The sequence below is a fragment of the Callorhinus ursinus genome, unplaced genomic scaffold (genome assembly GCF_003265705.2).
Source record: "Callorhinus ursinus isolate GAN/ISIS: 27379988/994484 unplaced genomic scaffold, GSC_fseal_2.0 scaffold4, whole genome shotgun sequence".
NCBI classification, from domain to species: domain Eukaryota; kingdom Metazoa; phylum Chordata; class Mammalia; order Carnivora; family Otariidae; genus Callorhinus; species Callorhinus ursinus.
In genome coordinates, this window is record NW_027397066.1 from 2,324,914 (window position 1) to 2,347,998 (window position 23,085).

General features: G+C 51.9%; 1 protein-coding gene across 5 annotated transcripts in view; it reads left to right on the plus strand.

The window, feature by feature from the left end:
• RGS12 (regulator of G protein signaling 12) overlaps positions 1-23,085 on the plus strand; it is a 109,123-nt gene that overhangs the window by 55,868 nt on the left and 30,170 nt on the right. For all 5 annotated transcript variants that reach the window (XR_012377825.1, XM_025887528.2, XM_073891356.1 and 2 more), the window contains exon 4: positions 4,339-4,360. Coding sequence is in view for 4 of the 5 variants with exons in the window: in XM_025887528.2 (XP_025743313.1) it covers positions 4,339-4,360 (22 nt within the window). In the remaining variant the exon portion in view is untranslated. The remainder of the gene's footprint in view (positions 1-4,338; positions 4,361-23,085) is intronic.

Sequence of the window (23,085 nt, forward strand, 5' to 3'; positions counted from 1 at the left end):
TTGGGGGTTCCCTGTCTTTTCCAGCTCCCCGTTGTTGGCAGGTTGTCTGCCTGTGCCTCCTCAGCCCCCTTGCCGAGCACCGAGCACGGCCACCAGTAAAGCACGCCAGGCCGGAGCTCCCCGCAGGGGTGCCTCCCGGCTCCTCCCTGCCACCACCTCTTGCCGTGGGAGACCACTTCACCTCTTTAGGCCTTACCTCCTCTTGGAGCGAAGGCCCCTGATCCGTGCTTCTCAGCCTGCTCCCATGTCCATCTCAGGGGCCGGGGAGTTGGGGTGCTGAGCAGGGATCGGCTGATGTCATGGCCCGGCTCTGCCACTGCGTGCTTGTAAAATAGAATAAATATTGGACAGTAAACAGAAGAATCAGGTTAATGGTAATTATACACTATTTATTTGCAAATTAAATAATCTAGTCAGGAAAAGTCATCACCTGTTTCTCCAAAAATATGTGAACTTGAAAGAGGAGAGTGGTTTTATGTCTGGATAATATATTTTTTTAAAGATTTCATTTATTTATTTGAGAGTGGGCAGGGCAGAGGCAGAGGGAGAAGCAGACTCCCTGCTGAGTGGGGAGCCCCACGTGGGACTCGATCCCAGGACCCTGAGATCACACCTGAGCCGAAGGCAGACGCTTAACCGACTGAGCCCCCCAGGCGCCCCTGTGTCTGGATAATATTGAAGCATGTCTCCATAGAGCTCTGCCTGGGGTATGAGCGTCACCAGGGCAACATGTCCAGACCGGAGGGTGGAGGCTGCGGAGCTGACCTCCCTGTGACCCTGCCTCACCCTGCCGTGTGCTAGGAGCAATCCCAGTGTGAGCTTGAGAAGATGTGGGGTGGTGGGGGGACATCTGTGACCTCTGAGCCCTTACTGGCCCCTCCAGGATGAGCCCACTAGCCTACAGCTTTCCAGATGCCTAGAACTTTCCTTAGCATTTTATTTATTTTTTATTTGTTTTTTTAAGATTTTATTTATTTGACAGAGAGAGACACAGCGAGAGAGGGAACACAGCAGGGGGAGTGGGAGAGGGAGAAGCAGGCTTCCCGCTGAGCAGGGAGCCCGATGCGGGGCTCGATCCCAGGACCCTGGGATCATGACCTGAGCCGAAGGCAGACGCTTAACAACTGAGCCACCCGGGCGCCCTTTCGTTAGCATTTTAAAGATTGATTGATTGACTGATTTTGGGGGGGCGGGGCAGAGGCAGAGGATGAGAGAGGATCTTAAGCAGACTCCCTGCTGAGCGCAGAGCCTGATGCAGAGCTCCATCTCATGACCCTGAGATCACGACCTGAGCCGAAACCAAGGGTCGGGCATTTAACTGAGTGCACCACCCAGGTGCCCTGAACTTTCCTTAGCATTTTAAGCTTGGGAGGTGCTCTTTGGACACAGCTTCCTGAACTGGGGAAAGGGAAGGAAATGCACATTTGAGGCTGTGGCTCAGAGCTCTTGAGTGCCTCCTGGAACATGGTGAACAACCGAGGCACCCAGAATGCTGGGGCACCTCTCCCGGAGGACGTGCCTGAGGGGTCCCAGGGGTGGCCTGCGGGTGGTGAGCTCTGGCACCAGCAGGAGAGCTGTCCTTTCTGAAAGAGTTCGCTGGCCCGCGTCCAGGCCTCCTGCCTCTCCTTCCCCCGCTCGCTCCCGGCCCTTCTGGTCTCCGAGCGGCCGCAAGGGTGACCGTTTGCAGGGCTGTCTTCCAGTTCCCAGACTCTCTCTTCAGCAGCTTCCCCTCTGCTCGCCTCTCTCCCCGGTGTCTAATCTCAGCGTTGTGCATGGCCAGACGCCTCGCGGAGGGTTGTGTTTCACGGAGGCCCCCTCACCTCCTCTCGTCTGTGTTACGGCGTCTGCCGATGATTCCAGGGCTCTGGGGCATTCTGTATCTGAACTTTCCAGTGCCTGAGCATCTCTTGTCGTTTCTCCTGGTGGGCTTTTACCTCGAGTTCGGGGGGATTTTTGAATTGTGAGCTCAAATTTGGGTGGGCTCACTTCTTGGAACTCCTGCGGGCCTCAGTCGGACTGCTTTCCTCCCGGAAGGATTAGGGAGCTGGGCATCTCGGCCCAGGAGTCCTGGGGTGTGTGGGCTGTGCCCTGTGCCCGGCGCCCAGCCCAGCCCCTGGGTCCCGCCTAGTGGCTCCTTTGCTGGGTTTGGAGCAGCAGTATATTAAAAGCATGTTTGTTTCTGTACTGTCTTCACAATTTTTCTATAAATCTAAAACTTCTAAAAAATAAAGGATACTTTTTTAAAAAACATGTTTGTTGCACTTTACCTGGATCCGTTTGCGCTGCACTGAAGGCCCCACGGGCTGGAGTCTGGCAGCGCCCTGCCCGCCTCGTCCACACGGAGCTCCCCCCGCTGCCACTCCATGGCACCCACTCTCACCCCGCCTGCTTCCATCTCTTTTGGCTTCAGGGACACGCCTCTGTCCTGGGTCGTGGGTTTTGGTTCATTTTGGGGGTGGGTGTAGAGAGTTTTAGTGCCTTTGTCCCATCTGCTGAAGTCTGCGAATGTGGTTTCCACCGTGATTGTAACATGAAGTTGACCGTGGCCTTCCTATTTATAGAAGTTTGCATTTTATGATTAATTTCTCAGACATGATTATTGACAGTATATCTGATTTTGTGTGTGGTCTTGCGGATTTCTTTCTCATAATCTCCAGGGAATAACGTGCCTTCATACTACTGAATTTATAACAGGATTGTAGGTGATTCACTGTGAGGACGGGAAGGACCGCTTTGCACACTGCTCATGTCAGCCTGGGAGGGAGCCTGCCCCACGCTGCTGTAGTGAAGGGCAGACCCCTGGTCGCTGAGGGCTGATGGCCCAGGGCTGGCTTGCCGCGGCACATACTCGCCTGCCCATCTGGCCCGATGGTAGTATAAAAACCAGACATGCCACCAGTGTGTGTGTTTACTGTTGGGAACGTCTTGATAAGGTGCCAGGGTACAGTTTTAGAGTATTTCTGGCCCCAGCACTCAGGATGGTTGGAAACCGTGAGCAGCCCCGTTTCCAAAACCGTCAGGAAGTGGCTTCCCCAGGCTGTTGGAGGACAGGCCCTCTTTCTGGGCCTGAAAGTCCTCCCTTAGCCGGGCCCTCTAGCCTTGCGGGTCTAAGTCCCACGAGGTGAGGGGCTCCTAGTGGGAGAGGGTCCCCCATCTTCCATGCAGGCTGGGAGGTGAGGTTAAGAGGGGCCTGGTGCCAGGAATGGGCTGTCAACTGGGCCTTTGGGAAGACCTTCCTCATGTTGTGCACTGTGGTCTCACCTGCTTCCGCAGAGAGGACACGAGGTCTTTCTCCATGCCAGAGCGCCAGGGAGGGATTCTGTAGCCAGGCCTGAGCCCCGGGGGCTTTGGTCACCACCGAGAACACGTAGCTGCGAGGATTGATCCTGCACGTGGTGACGGCTGGGGGGTGGCTGGGGGAGGCCCCAGGGCCAGTGTCTCAGCACCTGTACCCTTGGGGCCTGGCCCTTACACCGTCCTGGGGAGCCGCGGCCTCTGCTGGGGCCAGGACATCCAGCAGGATTGCAGGGTGTCCCCCGCAGGCTCTCGAGTCCTTCCCTCGTTGGCTCCTTCCGGCTTCCCGTGTCTGTGCACCCAGATGCTCTCCTTCTTCAGCCGCTCCTCCCCTTTCCCCATTTCCCTACTGGCCTCGGCCTGTGCAGCGTCTTCTAGTCGTCTTCCTCAGACGGGCCTTTTGTCATTCCGACCATCCGTCCTGCCAGGCCCTCCCTCATGGCCTCCTGCTGCCTACTGGCCTGTTCTCCTCTTGCACAACGTGTTCCTTCTTGCCCTGGTGCCTCTGAGCCAACCGCCCTCCTCTGCTCCACTCCCACCCGGTCCAGGCTCCCTCCTGGCGGGCAGGCTGCAGGCTGACCCCTGCGGGGCTGTCACCGGCACCTGTCTCCCGGCACCCCGCGGATGGTCTTGGGTCCCCACGCAGGCGGAGGTGATCGAGCAGCCTGGCGTGGGGCGGCCCTGGGTGCGGTGTGCAGGGGGCCTGCCTCCCCGGTGCCCTGTGCGCTCCACACGCCGCCCGCACTGACGTGGGCTTCTGAACCAGCTTTCTCTGAGGTGTTCCTAATGCTGTCGAACGTGCCAGGATCTGTTCTCTTCCCATGAGTGGTGATGACTTGCGCAGAGCCCTGTGTCCCCGGCCCGCCCGGCTTGGGCGGGGTTCACTCAGGAAGTGGGAGCGCGGTGCTCGGCTCACTGGGGTGCCCGCGTGTCCTGGGTCGCCCGCGCCCGGAGCCGGGAGCCCCGTGCTCACACGACGGACCTGCTGCTTCCCGACTTGTCATGAGGCTTCATTAACTCATGTCTCTCTCTCTTTTCTTTCAGTCTGCAACTGTATCTGATGGGGGTAAGTCACAATTTCTGATGTCTATTTTTATTATTTTTAATTAAGTGTTCAAATTGTGAAAGTGTATTTGCCATTGATTCACCCAGAAGAGATGTTTGCCTTGCCTCTCCCCGGCCCCTGGGGGAGGGTTTGAGTTGGGGCTGAGGTGGAGGAGCTTGCCGTGGCTCCCAGGTGGCCGGGACGCGAGTTCTGGAAGCCGTTCATTGCAGAGACATGTGACGAGCCTGGCCCCGAGCTGGTGGCGCCCTCCCACACCTGTGCTGACGAGTCCAAGCACGCCGGCTTGCTAACCAGCAAGCCAAGATTTCAGAGCTCTGGCCGAATTTGAGCAATTCTGGAAATTCGGGTGAGACTCAGGTGCTCTGTGTCCCTTTCCTAGGAAGAGCCCAGTGGGTGAGTTGAGGCCCCGGGGTGGAGAGGAAGCCTTCTTCCTGCCTCTAAATAGTGTCGTACGTGGGGACTCCTTTCCTGTGAGTGATCCAACACGGGGAGGCCACAGATGTCCTCTTTGACTGGAAAACGCTCTGATGGAACCTCAGTCTTTTAGCTCAGTGCTGGTTCCAAAGTTCCTACGATACTCATGAAGGTCCTTATGCTCGCAAGTTCCCTTTTGTTTTCCACATGTTCTAATTAATCTATTCTTCCATTTTTTGAGAGTTGAATTTTCTAGTGTATTAAAAGGTATGAGCCCCGTGTTCTCATGATCTGCTGGCTGTGGGTCGGAGGGCAGGTGGCGGCGGCCAGAGCGGGACAAGTGTGGGGTTCGAGGGTGCCTGGGGGCTACAAGGGAAAGAGAAACTCAGCGTGGGTTTCTCGACGCTTTCTGTTGTCCCACAATGGCTGGCTTTGGTGGTGGGCCCTGGACGGCGGCTGGCTCAGTGGGCAGCTGGGCCCCGAGCCTGCGGTCCCGCTCCCTGCCGCTCGCGGGGTGCCTGCCGAGCACCTCTTGAATTACAGACGTGCTGATCCCTGAGGCTGGGGCCATGGATCCTGAAGGTTGTTTGGGGATTTACTTATTTTAATAAAAGGGATTACGTTCCCTGTTTTACGTACAGTGATAATCATGCCATTTAATCGGTCCTTAAAAAAAAAAGAAATAGGCCCGGTAACCAAATCCAGGACAAAAGTGAGTGGTTTCTATAACATTCTGTTCATGCTTACCCTTTCTTTCCTGGTAGAAGACATTCATTTCTGTAGGAGATTTATAAATGTGAGAAGTTCAGTTTCATCATAAATATTAAGCCTAATCGTCGTGACAGTTTTGTTTTGTCAGCAGCGGGTGCAGGAGCCCCGGAGGTTGGGAATCTCGTCCACTTAGAGTGTGTACAAAGCCAAGCCCCGCAAGTGTGGGGAGCCCCCAGCTCAAGGTCCTGTATGTCCTTCCTGAGGAAGCGGTGTCCTGCTAGTGGCAGGCAGGGCCCCCTCCCCTGCAGGGTCTTCCACCCCTGCAGACCTGGGTGCCTCCGGGCACCTTCCGGGCCCTTCTCCGCTTTGGGGCCTCCATGCCATAGGCGGGAAGGGAGGGGCTCACTATTTCGTGAGCGTGTCCTGGATCTCAGGAACTGCTCCAGACAGCTTATGTGTGTTTTATTTTGCTTTTAAAATTATTTTATTATTTTCCCACCTTCGATTTCTCTTCTGATTTGTAAGAAGAAAAAGTTCCTCATTGAATTTGTACATGAGTTCTAGGAGGTATACATTATATTCTACCATCTTTACCGATGAACACGCTGAGCCAGAAAGAGGCTACACTGATCAGAGTCACACACCGAGTTAGTGGCTGGGATTCAGGGATTCAGACCCTGAGGCTGGCCCGAGCACAGAGCCTGCAGAGGGAACCCGGCTGCCGAGGTTCGTGGCGCCTGTCTTCCCACCCCAGGTCCAGCCCCGGCCCCCCTGTCCCTGGCCCTGCTTCCCGGGGACACCTCCCCAGCAGCGGACAGGAGCCTGCTGAGTGGACCCAGGTGGAGGCTCAGGGTGGGTTTCCACACGGGGATGTGTGAGATGCCGTGCCGGCCGGGAGAGTCAGGCTCCCTGAGGGGCCTGGGAGCTCCAGCAGCACACCTGCTCCGGGAGGAGGGCAGGGCCCAGGGAGCCGATTCACAGGTTGGGGTGGTCTCCGTGTGGACGTCCCGCGTGGCTTTGGTGAGGAGTCGTCACCCACTCAGAAACACTGTCAGTAACTGTCGTCTTCCGTTTCACGTAGTGTCCCTTTATCTCGAAGCCTCTCACCATCTAGTTGTGTGGCTTCGTTTTAAGGAAGTGGACAATGCTGTGTTTGTGATCCTTGTCAACTTGAAGAGATTTTCCACTTTCTCACAAGGAGAGGGGCTCATCGCCTGCTCCCCGTAGCCAGAGACCCCTGTGCAGGCAGGGTTAGAGGTCGGCCTCTGTGGAGGGCAAGCCAGGACCCGGGGCGGGGGGTGAAGTCCAGGGGCAGATTTCTGCCTTCAGGAAAGGAAGGACATTCTAGCATTACAGAGAGGCTTAAAAATGGAGCCGTCGCCCTGTGGGAAGTTATTCAAAACTTGCTCACAGAGGATGCCCACAGCCGAAAACCAGAAGTGCAGAGGTGGGGCCACAGGCCTCTGGCGTGGCGGCAAGGGGGCCAGCCGGCCCTCTCAGTCTGGGCTTCGGAACAGTGCGGCTTCCTTGTAATAAAAGCTTATTCTCATTTTTTATTTCTCTCCTATTTTTTTACCCCGTACTGAGCAGCTTTGTCAGGATTCCCCTCCCACCCAACTCCTACGTCCCCAAAAGGTTAGGCTGGTTTCTGCCATTCCTAGATGTGCCTTTTGAAGCTGAGAAGTGAGGAGTGAGGGGGAGCGTTCGCTTAAGCATCCCCGCCCCAGGCACACGCGCGGGCATGGCCACGGGCACAGTCCCCGCAGGGGCCATGCGACGCCTCCGCCCCAGCTGCTTCACGAACGTCACCTCACCCGTCTGGCTCTCAGCTTTCCCCCCACTGCTCCCAGAGCCTCTCTGTCCCCTTGGGGGCCTGTGCACGCCACGACGCCTCCCCTCGCTCCCTTCCCCGGGATTGCTGGCCCTCTGTGGCTTGCTCCCCCACTGACACCCAGCTGGGCCTGCTGCTTGCCTGCTCCGAGCTGCCGGGGCTGCAGGTGGCGCCTTCCCTCACCTCGCTGGGCACTGCCCCCTGCCCTGCCTCGCATGCCACTCAGGCCACGTCCCCGTCCTACGGCAGCTCCTCAGAGGGGCCTGGGCCCACCGCCAGCCTTACTCTGAGCCTCAGCCCGGCTTCGTTTCTGCCCAGCGTGGCCGACGAGGGCCGCCGTCCTGATTATTCATCTGTGTGGCTGAGTTGTCTGCCCGCCCACTAGCAGGTGGCCTCCCTGCGGTGGCTTTGGCACGCCGCATGACAGGCGGTACACAGGGTGTCTGCTGGACGAATGACTGAATTAAGGCGTTCACAGGATGCGCAGGTGCCCGCCCGAGCCTTGGTTGGGATAGTGGCTTCCTAAGTTTTTATTTCTTAGCGGAACCCTCTCCAAACACAAGCAGACAAGCTCAGCAGAACCGCATTTGGTAGAGCACAGAAGCAGAGGGGCTGGTTGAGTCGTGCGGCTGTGACCTTGGCCCGAGTGCCGGAGTGTGGGTGCGCCTTCTTCCCCGGCAGTGGGCCCACATGGGGCAGGTGTGGCCAGTCTCTTGTCTTCCTCCAGAAGCTGCCGTCCATCGCCTCTTACTAACAAACACACATATTTTTGAAGTCAGTTGTAAACTCTGTGCCCTAAGCTAATAGCCGTCATTTCTATTAGTTTTATTGTTTTAACCTTTAACCTCCTGTTCGAAACAGAAACCTTTTTTGAAATCAGAAATAATACCTGATAAAAGACATGGAATCTTTAATTCTTTGTTTTCTGAATGCAGATGGCCTTCGATTTTAAGCCTACTCTCTACCCTGTTTTCTGTCTGCCCTTTCCAGGGGTGTGCACAGTACGGCGAGCCATAGGGCAGTGGGGAGATGGCAGGCGTGTCCCCGGGCTGGCGGGTGAGGGGTGACAGGGCGGCTGAGGAGACCTGCGTGGCCAGGGCTGTGGGGCCGCGCCGGGCTTCATCGACCCAGCACGCAGGCCTTGGCTTTGCAAACTCCGGGGCAGTGCCTGTCCTGCCTCAGTTCTCAGCACTCAGTAGCAGGGAGATGGGGAGATGTCCCCTGCTCGTTAGTTCCTGTGTAACTGGGAGCTAAGAGGCTGTGCTAGCAGGTTGGGATCGTTTAGTAACTGTAGTCAGAGTAGAGGGCAACTCCTGTGTCATTTTAGCCAGCCACTAAGATGATACATGTCATGGACCTTGGGCCTTGGGACAGGTGCCGTCCAGAAGGAAGGCTGCTAGTTCAGGCTGAGCATCCTTGGCCACACTTGGTACCTGGTCCTGTGCACTCTGGTCCATCCCTGCTCCTAGTACCCTTATTCTGCACACAGGCTTCTTGTGTTTCTTTTTACAATTATTATAATTTTTCCCAGGTTTATTGAGGCATAGTTGACAAATAAAAATTGTATGCGTTTAAGGTATGTGACGTGATGATTTGACATACATATACGTTGTGAAATGGTTGCCACAATCAATATAATTAACACGCCATCACCTTGCATGATTACGTGTGTGTGGGGGGCGGTGAGGACCTTAACATTGACTCTCTTAGCAAATCACAAGTGTACAAGTTTGTGAAGGGTCACCATTTGTACCTGAGGTCCTCAGAACTTAACTCATAACTGAAACTTGCGGTAAAGCTTGTAAAGCTTGGCCAGCACCTCCGGTGACCCCCTTGCCCCGCCCCTGCTAACCACCATTCTACCTTTTGCCTCTGTGGACTTGACTACAGTTGACCCTGGAACGACACCGGTTTGAACTGCACACTTAGACATAGACTTTTTTTTCCTGATAAACACAGGACAGTCCTGTAAGTGTATTTTCCTAATGATTTTCTTTTCTCTGGCCTACTTTATTCTAAGAATACAGCATATGATACAAATGACACACAGAATATGTGTGGATCGACTGTGTGTGTCATCCACAAGGCTCCCAGTCAACAGGAGACTATTAGTAGTTAAGTTTTCAAGGAGTCAGAAGCAGCTATACATGGATTTTCAGATTTTTGACTATGCAGGGATTGGGGTTAGGGTTAGGGCACCCCAACCCCCGTGACGTTCAAGCATCAGCTATATTTTAAATCCCACATACAAGGGAGAACGCACAGTATTTGACTGTCTGGGTCTGGCTTATTTCACGTAGCCTAACATCCTCCGGGTTCATCCATGGTGTCTGGAAGGCAGAATTCCTTCTTGAAGACCGAAGAATCTCCACGATATGGATATGTCACAATTTCTTTGTCCCTTCACCTGTCGACTGACGCTTTTTTCCATGTCTTGACTGTTGCGCACGTGAGGGTGCAGGTCTCTCTAACGTCCTGACTTCAGTCCCTTCGGACACATGCCAGGGGTAGGACTGCTGGGTCATAGGATAAGTTCTGTTTTTATTTTTGAGGACCCTCCATACTGTTTCTACAGCGGCTGCACCAACTTACCTTCCCACCAGCAGTGCACGAGGGTCCCCTCTCTCCACGTCCTCACCAGCACCCGTTGTTTGTCTCTTTGATGAGAGCCATCCTAACGGAGGTGAGGGGATCCCTCACTGGGGTTTTGACTTGCATCTCCCTGATGATGAGGGATGTTGAGGATCTTTCCACGTGCCTGCTGGCCATCTGCATGTCTTCTTTGGAAAACTGTCTACGCAGGTCCTTTTTTATCTGGTTACTCGGGTTTTTTGTTACTGAATTGTATGAGTTTCTTGTATATTTTGGATATGACTCCTCTACCAGATAGGGTTTGCAAACCTTCTGCAGAGGGGCTTCTGATGCCATGGCCAGCACTGAGCAGGTCAGACCTTCAGCCTTGGCATTCTCTGAGTGCGGCATAGGGCCTGGAAGAGCGCAGGGAGGAGGCCCCGTGGGAGCCATGGGAGCCCTGTGGGAGCACGGTGAGGGCCGAGGAGGAGAGTTGTTCTGCTGTATGCTGGCACTGTGCTTGCCGCGGTCGGTACATGCTGCCCCGCCCCCATCTTGATGCCACGCTGCTAGGCAGGGCCAAATGTCCACCAGCAGAGTGGTGACTAACTCTGGCATCCTCGCACACCGGAGCCCTCTAGGGCCCTGAGATCACTCCTCCTGCCATGGCACACGTCTACACAGAGGACCCCAGGGACAGACGGTGGTCCGTTCATGCCGGAGGCTGGGAGAGCAAGAGCTATAAGGCTCCAAGAGGTAAGGCTGTATGGTGGGTGGCAGCCGCGGGGTGACGTGGAGCTGATGGGCTCAGCTCCGATGCTGCATCTCCCCTCCCAGCCACTGATGCCGAATCCCCACTTTATTTTTACATATTCTATATTTGAGGAAAATGACCTTTTTGGGTAAAATGATACATATGTATCATAAATAACTTAAGTAATAAGAAAAAGTAAAACAGAAAACGGCTTTAAAAAAATCACCCCAGGGGGCGCCTGGGTGGCTCAGTCAATTGGGCAGTTGACTCTTGATTTCACTTCAGGTCGTGAGCTCATGGGTCGTGGAATCCAGTCCTGTGTCGGGCTCCCTGGTCAGTGGGGAGTCTGCTTGAGATTCTTTCCCTCTGCCCCCCACCCCTGCTTGTGTTTTCTCTCTCTCTCAAATAAATATTCTTAAAAAAAAAAAAAAAAAAAAAGCAACCCAAATCCAACCACCCTGAACTAGGTGAACGTCACTGCAGGTGTTTCTACGGAGAACAGCTGAGGCTGGGGCACAGCAGGCCAGAGCCACGCTGCCCGGCGTGCCAGGTCATCCGTGCAGGTTAGGGTCCCCTGCGTTGTGGTGCCGGGCAGAGAGGACCAGGCCGGGGGCCCTCAGGCTGCTCGGTGGCTCAGATGCCCAAGGGAGGCCCGGCCAGCAGCCCCCACACGCTCCTCCTGTGTTCCCACCCCTCCTGGGTTTGCGGCCACAGAGTACAGTCACCCGTGGAATGTGCAGCCCGTGGCTGCGAGCTTCCACTCTGCAGGGAGTGGGGGAGAGAAGGCTCGCCGTCAGCCCTTCCAAGGGCTTCTCTGTCTCTGCTTTTTCACTTGGACTCACTAGCGGCTTTCTGACCGCCCACAGGTGCTCTGTTCCTCACGTTTCTGCTTCTTCTGTTCTCATCATACTCCATACAGCTTGGTTGCAAAAGTCTTTATTTCTAAGTCATTAATTTGATTTTCAGACCTATCTCGTCTCTTTTTTCCTCTTTATTGGGTCTATAATAGTATTGATCTTGAGGAATTTGTTTTTCTCAGCTGTGTACCCTCCCCGTTCCCTCCTAGAACATGAAGAATTTTAACGGTCTTTGTGCTCTGTTTCCTTTCAGACCAGAGTTTGTGTTTGTCTTTTGCATGTTCTGTACCTTCTCTCATCCAAGCATCCGTCCATCCTTCCTTCTACCCGCCCATCTACCACCCGTCCGTTTACCCATCAGTCCGTCCGTCTTCCCATCTGTGTAGGTCAGCAGTCGCTGTGACCCTGATCACTTTCTGGTACTGACATTCTCCAGCCTATAGGGAGACCCCAGGGCTGAGCCCCCGTGTCCTCCCTGCCTGGGCCGAGATCCTCGGAGCCAGCGGGGGATGTACCCACAAAGGTTTAGCCCCACTCTCCCCAGCTTCCCCGTTAGCCTGCCTCACTGAGAATGTCGGGGTTCTGCTGAGTCACCTCCTTCCCTAGGACAACTCCTGGGGACTCGGGGGTTGGTTAGGCAGAGAACCTGCAGAAACTTTTTTTTTTTTTAATCTTTCTTTGGCTTTTCTCCTTCTCCTTTTTTTTCTTTCTCCTGTTTGAAGCTTATGGCATGAGACGGCCTCCTCCTATGGTTGCTTTTTTGAAGTTTGCCGCCCCCCTCCCGCCTGCAGTGGTGTGGGGAAGGGGCCTGGGAGCCTACTTCACATGCCCGTACTTACTTGGGATGCTGCCATGTGCAGGCTTGTTTTGTTTCTAAATACAACTTTTAGTAGGAAATGAAAGTGGAGAAAGTAGGTTGCTGTAGACGAGAGCCTTACAAATCCCCCTTTTCGCCAGCTCCTCTGGACGCCGGGTGGTGAGGGGCTGGGTCTGGCCGTTCTGTCTCCGGGGTTCAGCAAGGGTTCTGCCCCCCAGAAGTTTGAACACACCTGACGGGCTGAGCACAGCTCCCTGGGCTGCCAGGCCATGTCTTTCCAGGCTCTGTCCCCTCCTTAACTCTGGCTGGACACGCAGTGAATGATGGTGGGCACAGCCTGGATCAGGTCCACGGGAGGACCCCCATTTCTCACCTCCAAGCTGGGGGTCTTTGCCTCCTCCCACCAGAAGCCAACCTCCAGCTCTCCATGTGGGTCTGCCTCGAGGCTCTGAGCTCCACTCACTTCACATAGTGAACTTTGATTTCTAGAAGTGACTCTTACTGTTTTAGGTGTTTGGGATTTGGAGAGTCTCTCCCTTAACATCATCCTGCACGAGAATAAATGCAGCTCACAGATAAACTCCCTCTTGCTTCTGATCGTTCACTTGATTTCTGCCAAGATGCCTTCCAACGTGCTTCTTTCTTTCCAGTTCTATATGATATTTGGAGAGAGTTTTTATTACTAATTCTTTCTTTTTTTTAAGATTTTATTTATTTGAGAGAGAGAGAGAGAGAGAGAAAACACGTGTGGGGGGAGGGGCAGAGGGAGAGGGAGAAGCGGGCTCCACACTAAGCAGGGACCCTGACATGGGGCTCGATCACAGGCCCCCAAGATCATGACCTGAGCCGAAGGCAGACGCTTAACTGACTGAGCCACACGGGTGAGCCCTATTAGTAATTATTTCTATGGTGAATTTCTTTTTTTAAGCAAACAGAATTTTAAAGTAATAAAGCCAGTGAGCGTATACCTACCTCCCAGAAGTAACACATGTTAACATTTGAGCGTATTTGCTTTAGACCCTTTTTCTAAAGCATTAAAATCACAGTGGAGGTCCCCTTTGTACCCTTCCTGTGGCCATTCCTCCTCCTCCTCCGAGAGGCCCTGTCTGGAAGCAGGTGTATATCCTTCCTACTCCAAGGGAATCGATTACTTTGATTCTTGGTGTGTGGGATGGGGGGGAGCCTCCCTTACAAAACTGTAGTGTACAAAGAGTGGAGTGTACAGGCTGTTTTCATAAGCCGTGTGTCCATCTGGGAAGTGGTTATAGCTCCCAGGCTGCTCAAGTTCTGCCTCTTGATCTGGGAGCTGGTTCCAAGGGTGCATTCACATGTGAAAATCCAGCTATGCACTTGTGACTTGTGCATTTTTCAGTCTGTGTTATACTTTCATAAGGAGTCCACTGAAATCATGTTGTTTTATATGTTGGGGAGGTTTTTTGCCAAAGGACTTTCAAAATGGTCTAAAAAATTTTAATAGATTCACTCTCAGAATATTCATAAAGTTGCTGAGAGAAAGCATTTTATAGATTGGGTCTAAAATTTGATTGGCCATAATAATTTAGAGGAAAGGTTTAAAAGTAGACCCTGAGGTCGGGGAGGACTCAGGGCTTTTCCCAAGGGCTCTCTCTGAATAGTTTTTGTGCAAAGAGGGAAAAACTCCCGTCCCCAAGTTAGATAAACTGCAAGAAGGTAAAGGGTATGCATCTGAGCATACCACGTAGGCGGCTTTTAAGATTTTCTCTTTATTGCTCGTTCTCAGCAGTTTAACCATGATAACTCTTGATTTGGTTTTGTTGTGTACGTGCTTCTTGAGAATCAGGCATTTCCTACTTTAATTACAAGAAGGTTAGGCTGCTCGAGCTTTTCCGACTGCCCTGGAGACGTGTTCATTTTTAGTCCTTCTTTATCTCTCCTGCGCGTCACAGTTCGTAGACTCCTTAGCTCCGTCCTTAAGTCCGCTGATCTCTTCTTCCGCAGCGTCTAATACGCGTTCGTGCTGTCCTGTGACCTACTCGCCTCTGAGGCCGTGTCTCTGTCGCAGCAGAGCCTCTGTGGCTCCTCCAGCCCTTCTCCTCTTTTCCTCACCGCGCCCCCGCCTTCCGTACGCCCGCGAGCGTGTTCGCAGCGTCTCTGCGCGTCTCCAGGTCCTCGGCTGCTAACGCACCATCGCTGTCATTTGCGAGTCTGTCCTGTTGACTGGTTATGGGTCACATTTTTCTGCATCTTCACACATCTAGGGATTTTCAGCTGGTGCTGGATTTTGTGATCTTCCTTTGAAGAGTACAGAAGTTTGTTTAATAGGCAGTAAAGCTACTTGTGGGTTGGCTCGATCTCTTTGAGGCTTGTTTTTAGGCTTTTTTAGGGCAAGTCTAAGGTAGCTTTTCCTGTAGGCTGCCTTAGCCCTGCTACTTAAGCCTAACACATGTGTGGTCTCCATCGAGGGACAGATGTCCAACAAGAACTGCTTGGGACTCTGAGATCCCCCAACCCTGCGTGAGCTCGCCGGCTGCTCTTTGCCCAGCCTCGTGGGGTTTCACCCCGTGCCCGCGTGAGCCGGAACTCAGCAACAGGCCCCAGGGTCTCCTGTGAGCTCCCTGCAGCTCTTTCTCCACTTGCTCGTGCAGCCCCTGCTGATTCCAGCCACCCTGGGCTTCCCTGATCTCGTCTCTGTCTGTCTAGCACAGTGATAGGGCTGTCGTCTATGCGGCTCCCCCTTCCCCACGCTGCACTCTGTGGGTGCCTGTGGCGGGGTGCTGGGCAGTCTCGGGACTCACCTCACTGATTTCTTTTCCATCAGGAATCAGGGTCTTACAGTGACTGTGGTCCAGTTTTTGAGAGCTGTTGTTGGTCTATTTTGCCTAGTTTTCTATAATATGTGGCAACCGGTCCCAGTTACCCCATCGGTGCCACACATAGAATTCTTGTGATATAATTTTTTTCACTGTAATTGTGGGATATGGTCTCTCGAATTCTAAACAAAACTCAGACCATGACACTTTCCTGCACAAAGAACTTCTGTGATTTCCCATTACCTAGAGAATAAAAGCTGCCCTCACAACCCAGAAAGAGTGGGTTCTCAATCCCCCCCGGGCCTGTCCCTGGTGTATCCAGCCCTGGCTCAGATTGGGGCACTTGGAACAGCCAGTGAATGAGCAAACACCGAATTCTGGAACCCAGTAAGCCTGGGTTACCTTCACATTCCTGTAATATTCTGATGGGATTTGTTGTGGCGCCAGAATGAACCAGTGAAATGAATGAGGGATCTTGCCCTGACTCTCCCAGACAGGTCTCCCGTGGCCGCTGTGACTAGGCTCTGCCTCCCACTTGGGGGGGCGGGCATCCTGTGTCTCCAGCACCACCCACTCCTCTCTGTGAACTAGTTCAGGGGATCCTAGAGGGCCCCAGGAAGTGCCCTTCCTCTGATTGGAAGCAATCTGGCGGGGGAGCTTACCTCGTCAGGAGGGATTCCTGGCTCTCTAGCTCCATACGGAGAAACACCAGGGGCCCGAGTGCCATTTCCTCGAGGTAGGAGGGGCTCCCCTGGGTGCTTCCCATGCTTGAACCCATGCAGTCCTCCCTGCGAGCAGGCGGCTCCCAGTCTGCAGGTCGACAGCTTCGCAGGTCAGAGGGGCAGGGCATCTGACCCTCGCGGTCTGACAGCAGCGCACGCACTTGCCCACTAACTGCATGTGGACAGGAGGCCCGTCACGGGTTGTCCTGTAGCTTCAACTCAGGTGTACCCGTGCTCAGCGCATTGCTCCCACCAGAAGCGGGTTTGTGTGAGCCTCCCTTGTCCCAGTTCTTGGGTACTGCAAAGCTCTCATGCATGTTTGAAGGGTCGCTAAGTCTGACAGCCTTGACATATGTCCTCTTTCCTCAGGTTGATAAAGACAACCCTTGGAGTTAGTCCCCGTTGTTGCACTCCAGCTCACTGACACGGCAGTGACTGACCTGTGGAGAAATGGCTAGAATCTGGGAGGAAGGGGTCGGCCCCAGGTTGGGTTTGGCCAGGCTCCCTGCGTCTGTCCTGCTGGCGGCTGGAAGGAGGCGAGGAACCAGAGCCCCAGCCCCACGCGCAGTGCGCCCTCGGCCCTCTCTGCCCGCTTTCCTCATACGTGGCCTCTCCATTCTCAGGCCCGGGCTCTTTGCAGGCACACCACTGTTCCCTCCAGCAGATTGCGCGTGCCAGTCACTGTCCCCGCTGCTGGCGAAATGCAAGAGCGCAGATGCATAGTTACCTGCCCCCCCTCAGCTGACACATCCACTTGGAACACACATGGGACAGTCCTCACTTATGACAGCTCCCCGTTTTTGTTCCTAACGACAAGGCCCAAAACTCAATCCTGGCTGATTTGAATATAGAAACGGTAGGTAACAACTCTAGAAAGGGATGTCGATAACAGTCTAATAGAATAATTGATTTCATTCTACAAAGTTATGTTTTACATTCCGTGATACTAATTTGGAAAGGCTGTTCTTTCTTCTGTTCTCACGTCTCAGGGTATTTCATTCAGACACCTCAGATGTGTTTTTGTTACAACTGTTCTTCGAGCCATGAAGACTTGTTCTTGGGGAATAAGCCATACACTGCAAGTAGACACACACCAGCGACAAGTGGCCTGAGGACTTTCCACAACGTGAACACGCTGTGTTACCAGCCCCCAGAAGCCCCTTGTACCCCTTTCCAGTCCCTGACCCCAAAGCAGACCACTAGCCTGACTGCTGACACCTTCGCTCAGTTTGTCTATTTTTGAACTTGAACACAATGCGCTCATGCCACACACCCTCCTCGGCGTCCAGTTGCTGTCCTTTCATTGAGGCTTATGAGTTTTATACATGTTGTGCGTATCAATAACCGTTCATTTCCATGGCCGTGGCCATGAGTCCACAGGACTGCTGCTGACACTTGAGTGGGTTTTGACTGCTGGCCGTCGCTGGTGGCGTGCTGTCATATGCCCGTGCGGGACCCACGGTGGGCATCCACGAGCACTGCTGCTGGGACAGGCGGCTCCGTGCTGGCGTAAATACAGCGTTCCAGAACGGTTCCACTGTGTGTGCACCAACCAGCACGTGTGGGGGTCACATCCTCTCCGCACTTCACATTGTCCCTTTGCATTTTAGCCATCTAGTAGGGAATATGGGGCATTGGGGCGTGGTTTGCGATTGCAGTTCCCTGATGACCAGTGAACTGAGCACCTTTTGCGTTTTTGGTCCCTTGGATATCCTCTTTGTGAAGTGCCTGTGCAAGACTTTTGCTCATTTTTCTATCAGATCGTCTCTCTTTTCTAGTTGATTTGTAGAAAATTTAAAAAGTATATCCTAGAAATCAGCTTGTCTTGACTTTGTGTGTACAGGTAAGCCCCTCTGTGGCTCACCTGTTCACTCCGCTAGTGGTATCTTCTACGGTCCCGTGACCGTGAAGGTAAAGCCATTGTTTTAGTGTTTCCCTCTGAAATCTCAGATCATCTGGAAGCAGTTTCTTGGGCACAGTGTGAGTCAGGGGACAAGACTCGTCTGTCCCGCCTGAGGTTCAGCTGGCCTGGACCCAGGTGTCGCAAACGCCGATCCTCTCCTCACTGAATTGAAGCAGCACTTTTATCAGGTAATCATATATTTGCAGGTCTGTTTCTGGCCTCTGTCTTTTGTTCCATTGGCCTCTTTGTCTGTCATTGGGTCGACACTTCATGCTGTAATTACTCTCACTCTTGGTGCGCTATGAGATCTGTGGTGTAGTCTCAGCTTTGTGTGCCTTCAGGACCGCTCCTGCTCTTCCAGGCCCCGTGCATTTGCTCGTGCATCTCAGAGCCAGTGTTGTGTCCCTGACCGTCCTCCAGTCGTCTCTGCTTCTGTCTCAGCTGGTCGAGATATAGCACTTCTGAGTGATACTTTCTCTGGAAATGTTATTATAAAGCCACAAACAGCCATTGACATTAAGACTGTTGGGTGTAAAAATCTGTTTTGTGATCTTGGTTATGTAGCTGCTTACTGCCTTGCTCTATAAAAATCTTGAGGTCATTCCCCAGGAATAAATACTAAATCTGGCTTGGTTTATTTGTCTTTTAACTAACTGTTTCTTTTAGGTGACTGATCTCCATAAATATCTAAAAGCAGGATTAATTGAGATGATTTCAGGCTAATGTGTCACCCTCAAATAGGTTCCATTGTCCAAAATAAGGTGAGGGAGAAGCCTGCAACATACGAGACTTTTGGAGGATTTGTGTATAAGGTGACCCGTCACACGAGAGAGAAGCCAGTGCAAAGACCACGCCTGCCTGTGGGTAGCTGGTGGGCCGTGGTCAGGCGTGATGTTGTTTGGAGTGGCAAAGGTGCGGGGCCTGACCCAGCCAGGGGTCGGCATGGCCGAGCAAAGCTGAGCCTGAAACATGAATTGAGCTTAGCCCTAGTATGGGTTTGGGGAGACAGGGGGAGTCAGGAGAAGACAAGAAAGGGGCAGCGAGGGGCAGCGGGGAACCTGAGAGAGAACGCCTGTGTGCACGGGGGACGCATGGAGTGAGGAGACAGGGTCCCCAAGCCGACCTCTGGGTTTTCGCTTTGGCACCTAGGGGATGATCGTGGTATTTGCAGGGGTGGGAAGGAGTAGGGTGGGGAGAAACAGACAGGGAGGCAATAACAAGAGTTCTGCTTTGGACCTGGGGTTTTCGAGATGCTCACTCAATGTCCACGGGGAGGTGTTGTGTAGACAGTTAGATAAACAGATATAGAATGCAGAAATTTCGGGAGTCATCAGTGTATCAGTGGAATTGAATGCCTGGGTAAGCTTGAAGAATTAGAGATGGTGCAGAAAAGGCAAGTCTCAAACCTTCAGGATGAGTGGGGGCTGGAGTGTGAGAGGCAGCGGGGCGCACAGTGAGGCCACATCCCACCTCTGCCCCTGGCGGTGTGTGCCTCAGCGCTCCCATCTGCACAGTGGGGTCCTGGGACCGAGCTCACAGAGTTAATGCACGTGGCGCCCTGCGAGCAGCACCTGGCACGTCATCACGAGCTGCGGCAACCCAGCTACTGCTCTTAGTGTCGCTGTTGTTGTTCTGATTGCATTTGGTCTAACTGACCGCTGGAAGCAGATACAGCTGCCCAGAGGGACTGGGCAGAGAAGGAGCCCAGGACAGGTCCTGAAGAAGATTTCAAGATCGATGGGAAGAGAAAAACATCAAACGGCACAAACTCTCTACTTAGATTGTTGCGAGTCCAATTTTAAAACAAACAGCCCTGGCAGATTGAAATACTTAAATGAAAGAAGATATAACAGGCAGATACTAAGAAAGAAAAACTGGTATGAGAATATACGAATCTTGGACAGAATAACACATAGTGAAAAAAAGTGTAAGAAGAGAAGCTCTGTGCACCAAAAATAGAGCATCTCATTTACAAAGCAAACTTAGATGGGACCACAATATACGTGGACACGTACTCCTGGGGAGAGACCATGATAACCTTTTTCAGAAACTAGGAGATCGAGCTGGTAAATAAATGGAAACATAAAATCTAACAAGTGTATATAGAACTTTATACCCAATAGAAAATATACTTTTTTCCAGAGGTGTTGACTATAGTTGACTATTACCTATGCCACAGATGGATTTGTTACAGATTTTAAAAATATTTATGGCATACAGAGCACATTTACTCACAGCAGTGTAATTAAATAGATGTCAATCACAAAAAAGACAACAAAAAATAATTCACACATTGGAAAGTTCAAAGCTATGCTTCTAAATAATCTGTGGGTCAAGGAGAAAATTAAACTGGAAATTACAATACAATTTAGAACTGCTTCCCAATTATAGTGCTACATACTAACACCATGGGATGTAGCCAAAGTGGTTTCCGGAGAAAATTTTATAGCATTAAATGTATATATTATAAAAGTGAACAGTTAGAAAATACAGGAGCTAAGCTTTCAACATAAGAAGGTAGGAAAACAGAACAGAAAAATAAGTGCAAATTAAGATTAAGGAAATAATAAACCAGAAACTAATGAACCATTTATTCATTTAGCAATTATATTTTGAGCTCCTACTTTCTCCAGCTTTCTTCTAAAATCTGTTTTGGGCACTGGAGATACATTTGCGAACAAAACAGGGTCCCTGACTCCATGGGACTTACATTTGGTAGTGGAATATCACAGGCATATAAACGGATTATGCTGTGTTAATAGAGTAAAACCATATGATTATTGTAATAGAGGCTAAAGGAGTACCTGATAGAATTGCCCGCTCTGATTTTTAAAAGTTATACTTGATGGTTAAACATTAGAAGCATTCTCATTAGAGCCAGGAATAAGGCAAGGATGTTCCCTGTCTTAGCAACTATGTAACATTGTATCGGGAATTCTGACCAACAGTATAAGGCAAGAAAAAGAAATACGTTCAAAAAGCTTGGAGAGGAGGAAACCAAATTATCATTATTCTTGAATGTTATTGGCATCGAAATAGAAAACCCAAAGCATATCAATCGGATGGCCAGGACTTTCAGAACTAATAGAATTCAGAAAGATAAAAATTAGTAGCTTTCCTAAACAATACACATTGTTTCTATGGGAACATATTATATGTTGGTAAAAGCATTAAAACATATCTGGAAAGATCAACACCAAATTAATAAGATGGGTTTTCTCTGGAGATGGAAGATAGGGCAGGGATTTTAGGTAATGATAATAGAGATTTTAGATTTATGTTTAAATTTTTTTAAGGAGAAAATATTTCATGAATTATACATTAAAACCGCAAGATACATATAATTTCAAGTTATGTACCTTTTTACCTGTACCTCATCATTGGCTCGTGTATTTGGGATACATGACCCACTTACTCAACCGATGTTACTGAACGCCTCCTATGAGCCTGGTAGTATTTGTCACAGTACTGAGTAAGGAGGGGACTCACGGTATCCCCGTGAAGTCGGTACATGACTTTTACCACAGTTTTACAGAAGGGTGAGTCCCTTGCCCAGCTGGGAAGCCTGGGGCTCTCATTCAACCAGGCAGCGTGACTCCAGAACCCACGCTGTGAGCCACCACACTTGTGCCAGGGGGAGCTGGGCTGGAGACTCCTACTCCTAGGACAGAGCTTTGACCTCCAACAAATATCTATCAAATGAGAACCAGAGGTGGCCCATTTACCTCCCATTCATCTTAAATGTCCCCACCCAGTTTTAGGAAGAAAACATGGAGAATGGGCTCCCCGTATAGCAGAGCTCCGATCATCTGCTTATTCCACAGAAGAGTCAGGCTTGACAGATCCCCGCGGCCAGCCTGCGAGGTGGGCACCCCAGGCTTTAGTACCACCCGCTGGAGAAACAGTCTGCTGGCTGCAGTCCCGGGAGCCTTGCAGCCCCCTGCCGCTGGAGGAAGAGCAGGTGAACACCAGCTTTCTCTGGGCCGGCGGGGCTGAAGGCTCCCAGGGAACAGGGGACCGGCATGGGGACCAGATTTTTGGAACTTAGTTTTGGACAAATGACTTTTTTAAACATGATTGTTTTCTTTGGAAGCCATAGAAGAGGCACAGGTATTCCATTGTGTTTAGTTTTCTGTCTACCCTACCGTCTTCATTAAAACTCTGTGGCTCCATAGCTGCCCCCAGAAAGGCACAGATTGTGGCTGCGCTGTGTACACCTGCCACGTAAGTCGGTCTTTCCCTTCGCCTCAGCTTCTGCTCACAGGAGTGGTCCCGGGCGCTGTCTCTGGGAAGGACGTTGCCTGCCGCAGACATCCTCTAGGGTTGTGTGTGCTCGATCCTTTTCATTTCTTGAGGGCCAGCACTGCATCCCCCGGGTCTGTTGGGGAGAGTGCCCCTGCCCTGTCTTCCCCTGCCCCGCGTCAGTGTGGGCCCAGGGCCCGTCGCTGTGCCTTTAGTATTCTGTGTGGGTGGCCCTACCTCGGCTCTGGGGAGGGGTTAGCAGCATTTTGAGTCTTCCTGGTGGAGCTCAAATTTGGGGTCCTTGGGCTTCTGCATCGGGCAGTGTCCTGTGGACAGGGCAGGCTGCAACTGGGAGAATTACACTTCCTATGTGGCCCTTGGCGCAAGGATAAAAGAACATCGCTTTCATAAAGTAGATGTGTTTTACTCAGGGGAATGAAATAAATTAATTTCACGAAGAATTAACTAGTAAGTGAATAAGGCACATTTTTTAGGTCTAAACCAGTGTAATAAATGAATTTGATGATGGCTCGTCTTTGAAAAATGCCCCCTGTGCCCTTTCGGGGAGTCCCGGAGGCTCCCTGGGGTCGGATGCCACCTTCAGTCACTTGTGGTCGTTAGTGGATGGCTCTGAGACCAGAATCCTGAGAATCCAGTGCGACAAGCGACAAGATGCACCGTCTCCGCTTGTCGTCTCACACTTCCCACACTGACCCTTTTCGGTCACTGTTCTGCCCACTCCCGTGGCCTCGTGAGCTCCTGCAGCATTTTACCCCATCTGTTTGGCATTTCCTTCTCCAGAAGGACTTGTGTCATTTCAGACGTGGAGAGTGTGTCTTGCTCTGCTTTTCCAGAACAGTGAGAAATCAGACTTCTAGTACTGACTGAGGAAAGGCTCAGAATGTAGATTTCCCCTGTCTGGGCCCATGTGTCTCGGCGCCCCCGAGCTTCCATGCGAATTGCGGGGTGTCTAACCTCACTGAGTCCTATACCTAAGACTGTGCATTTGACTCTGTGTATATTTTATCTAAAAAAGAATTACAAAGAAAGATTGACCGCAGTTAGTAGGTTTATTTTTTGCAGTGGTATGGGTTAGCTGTTCTTAAATGATCTT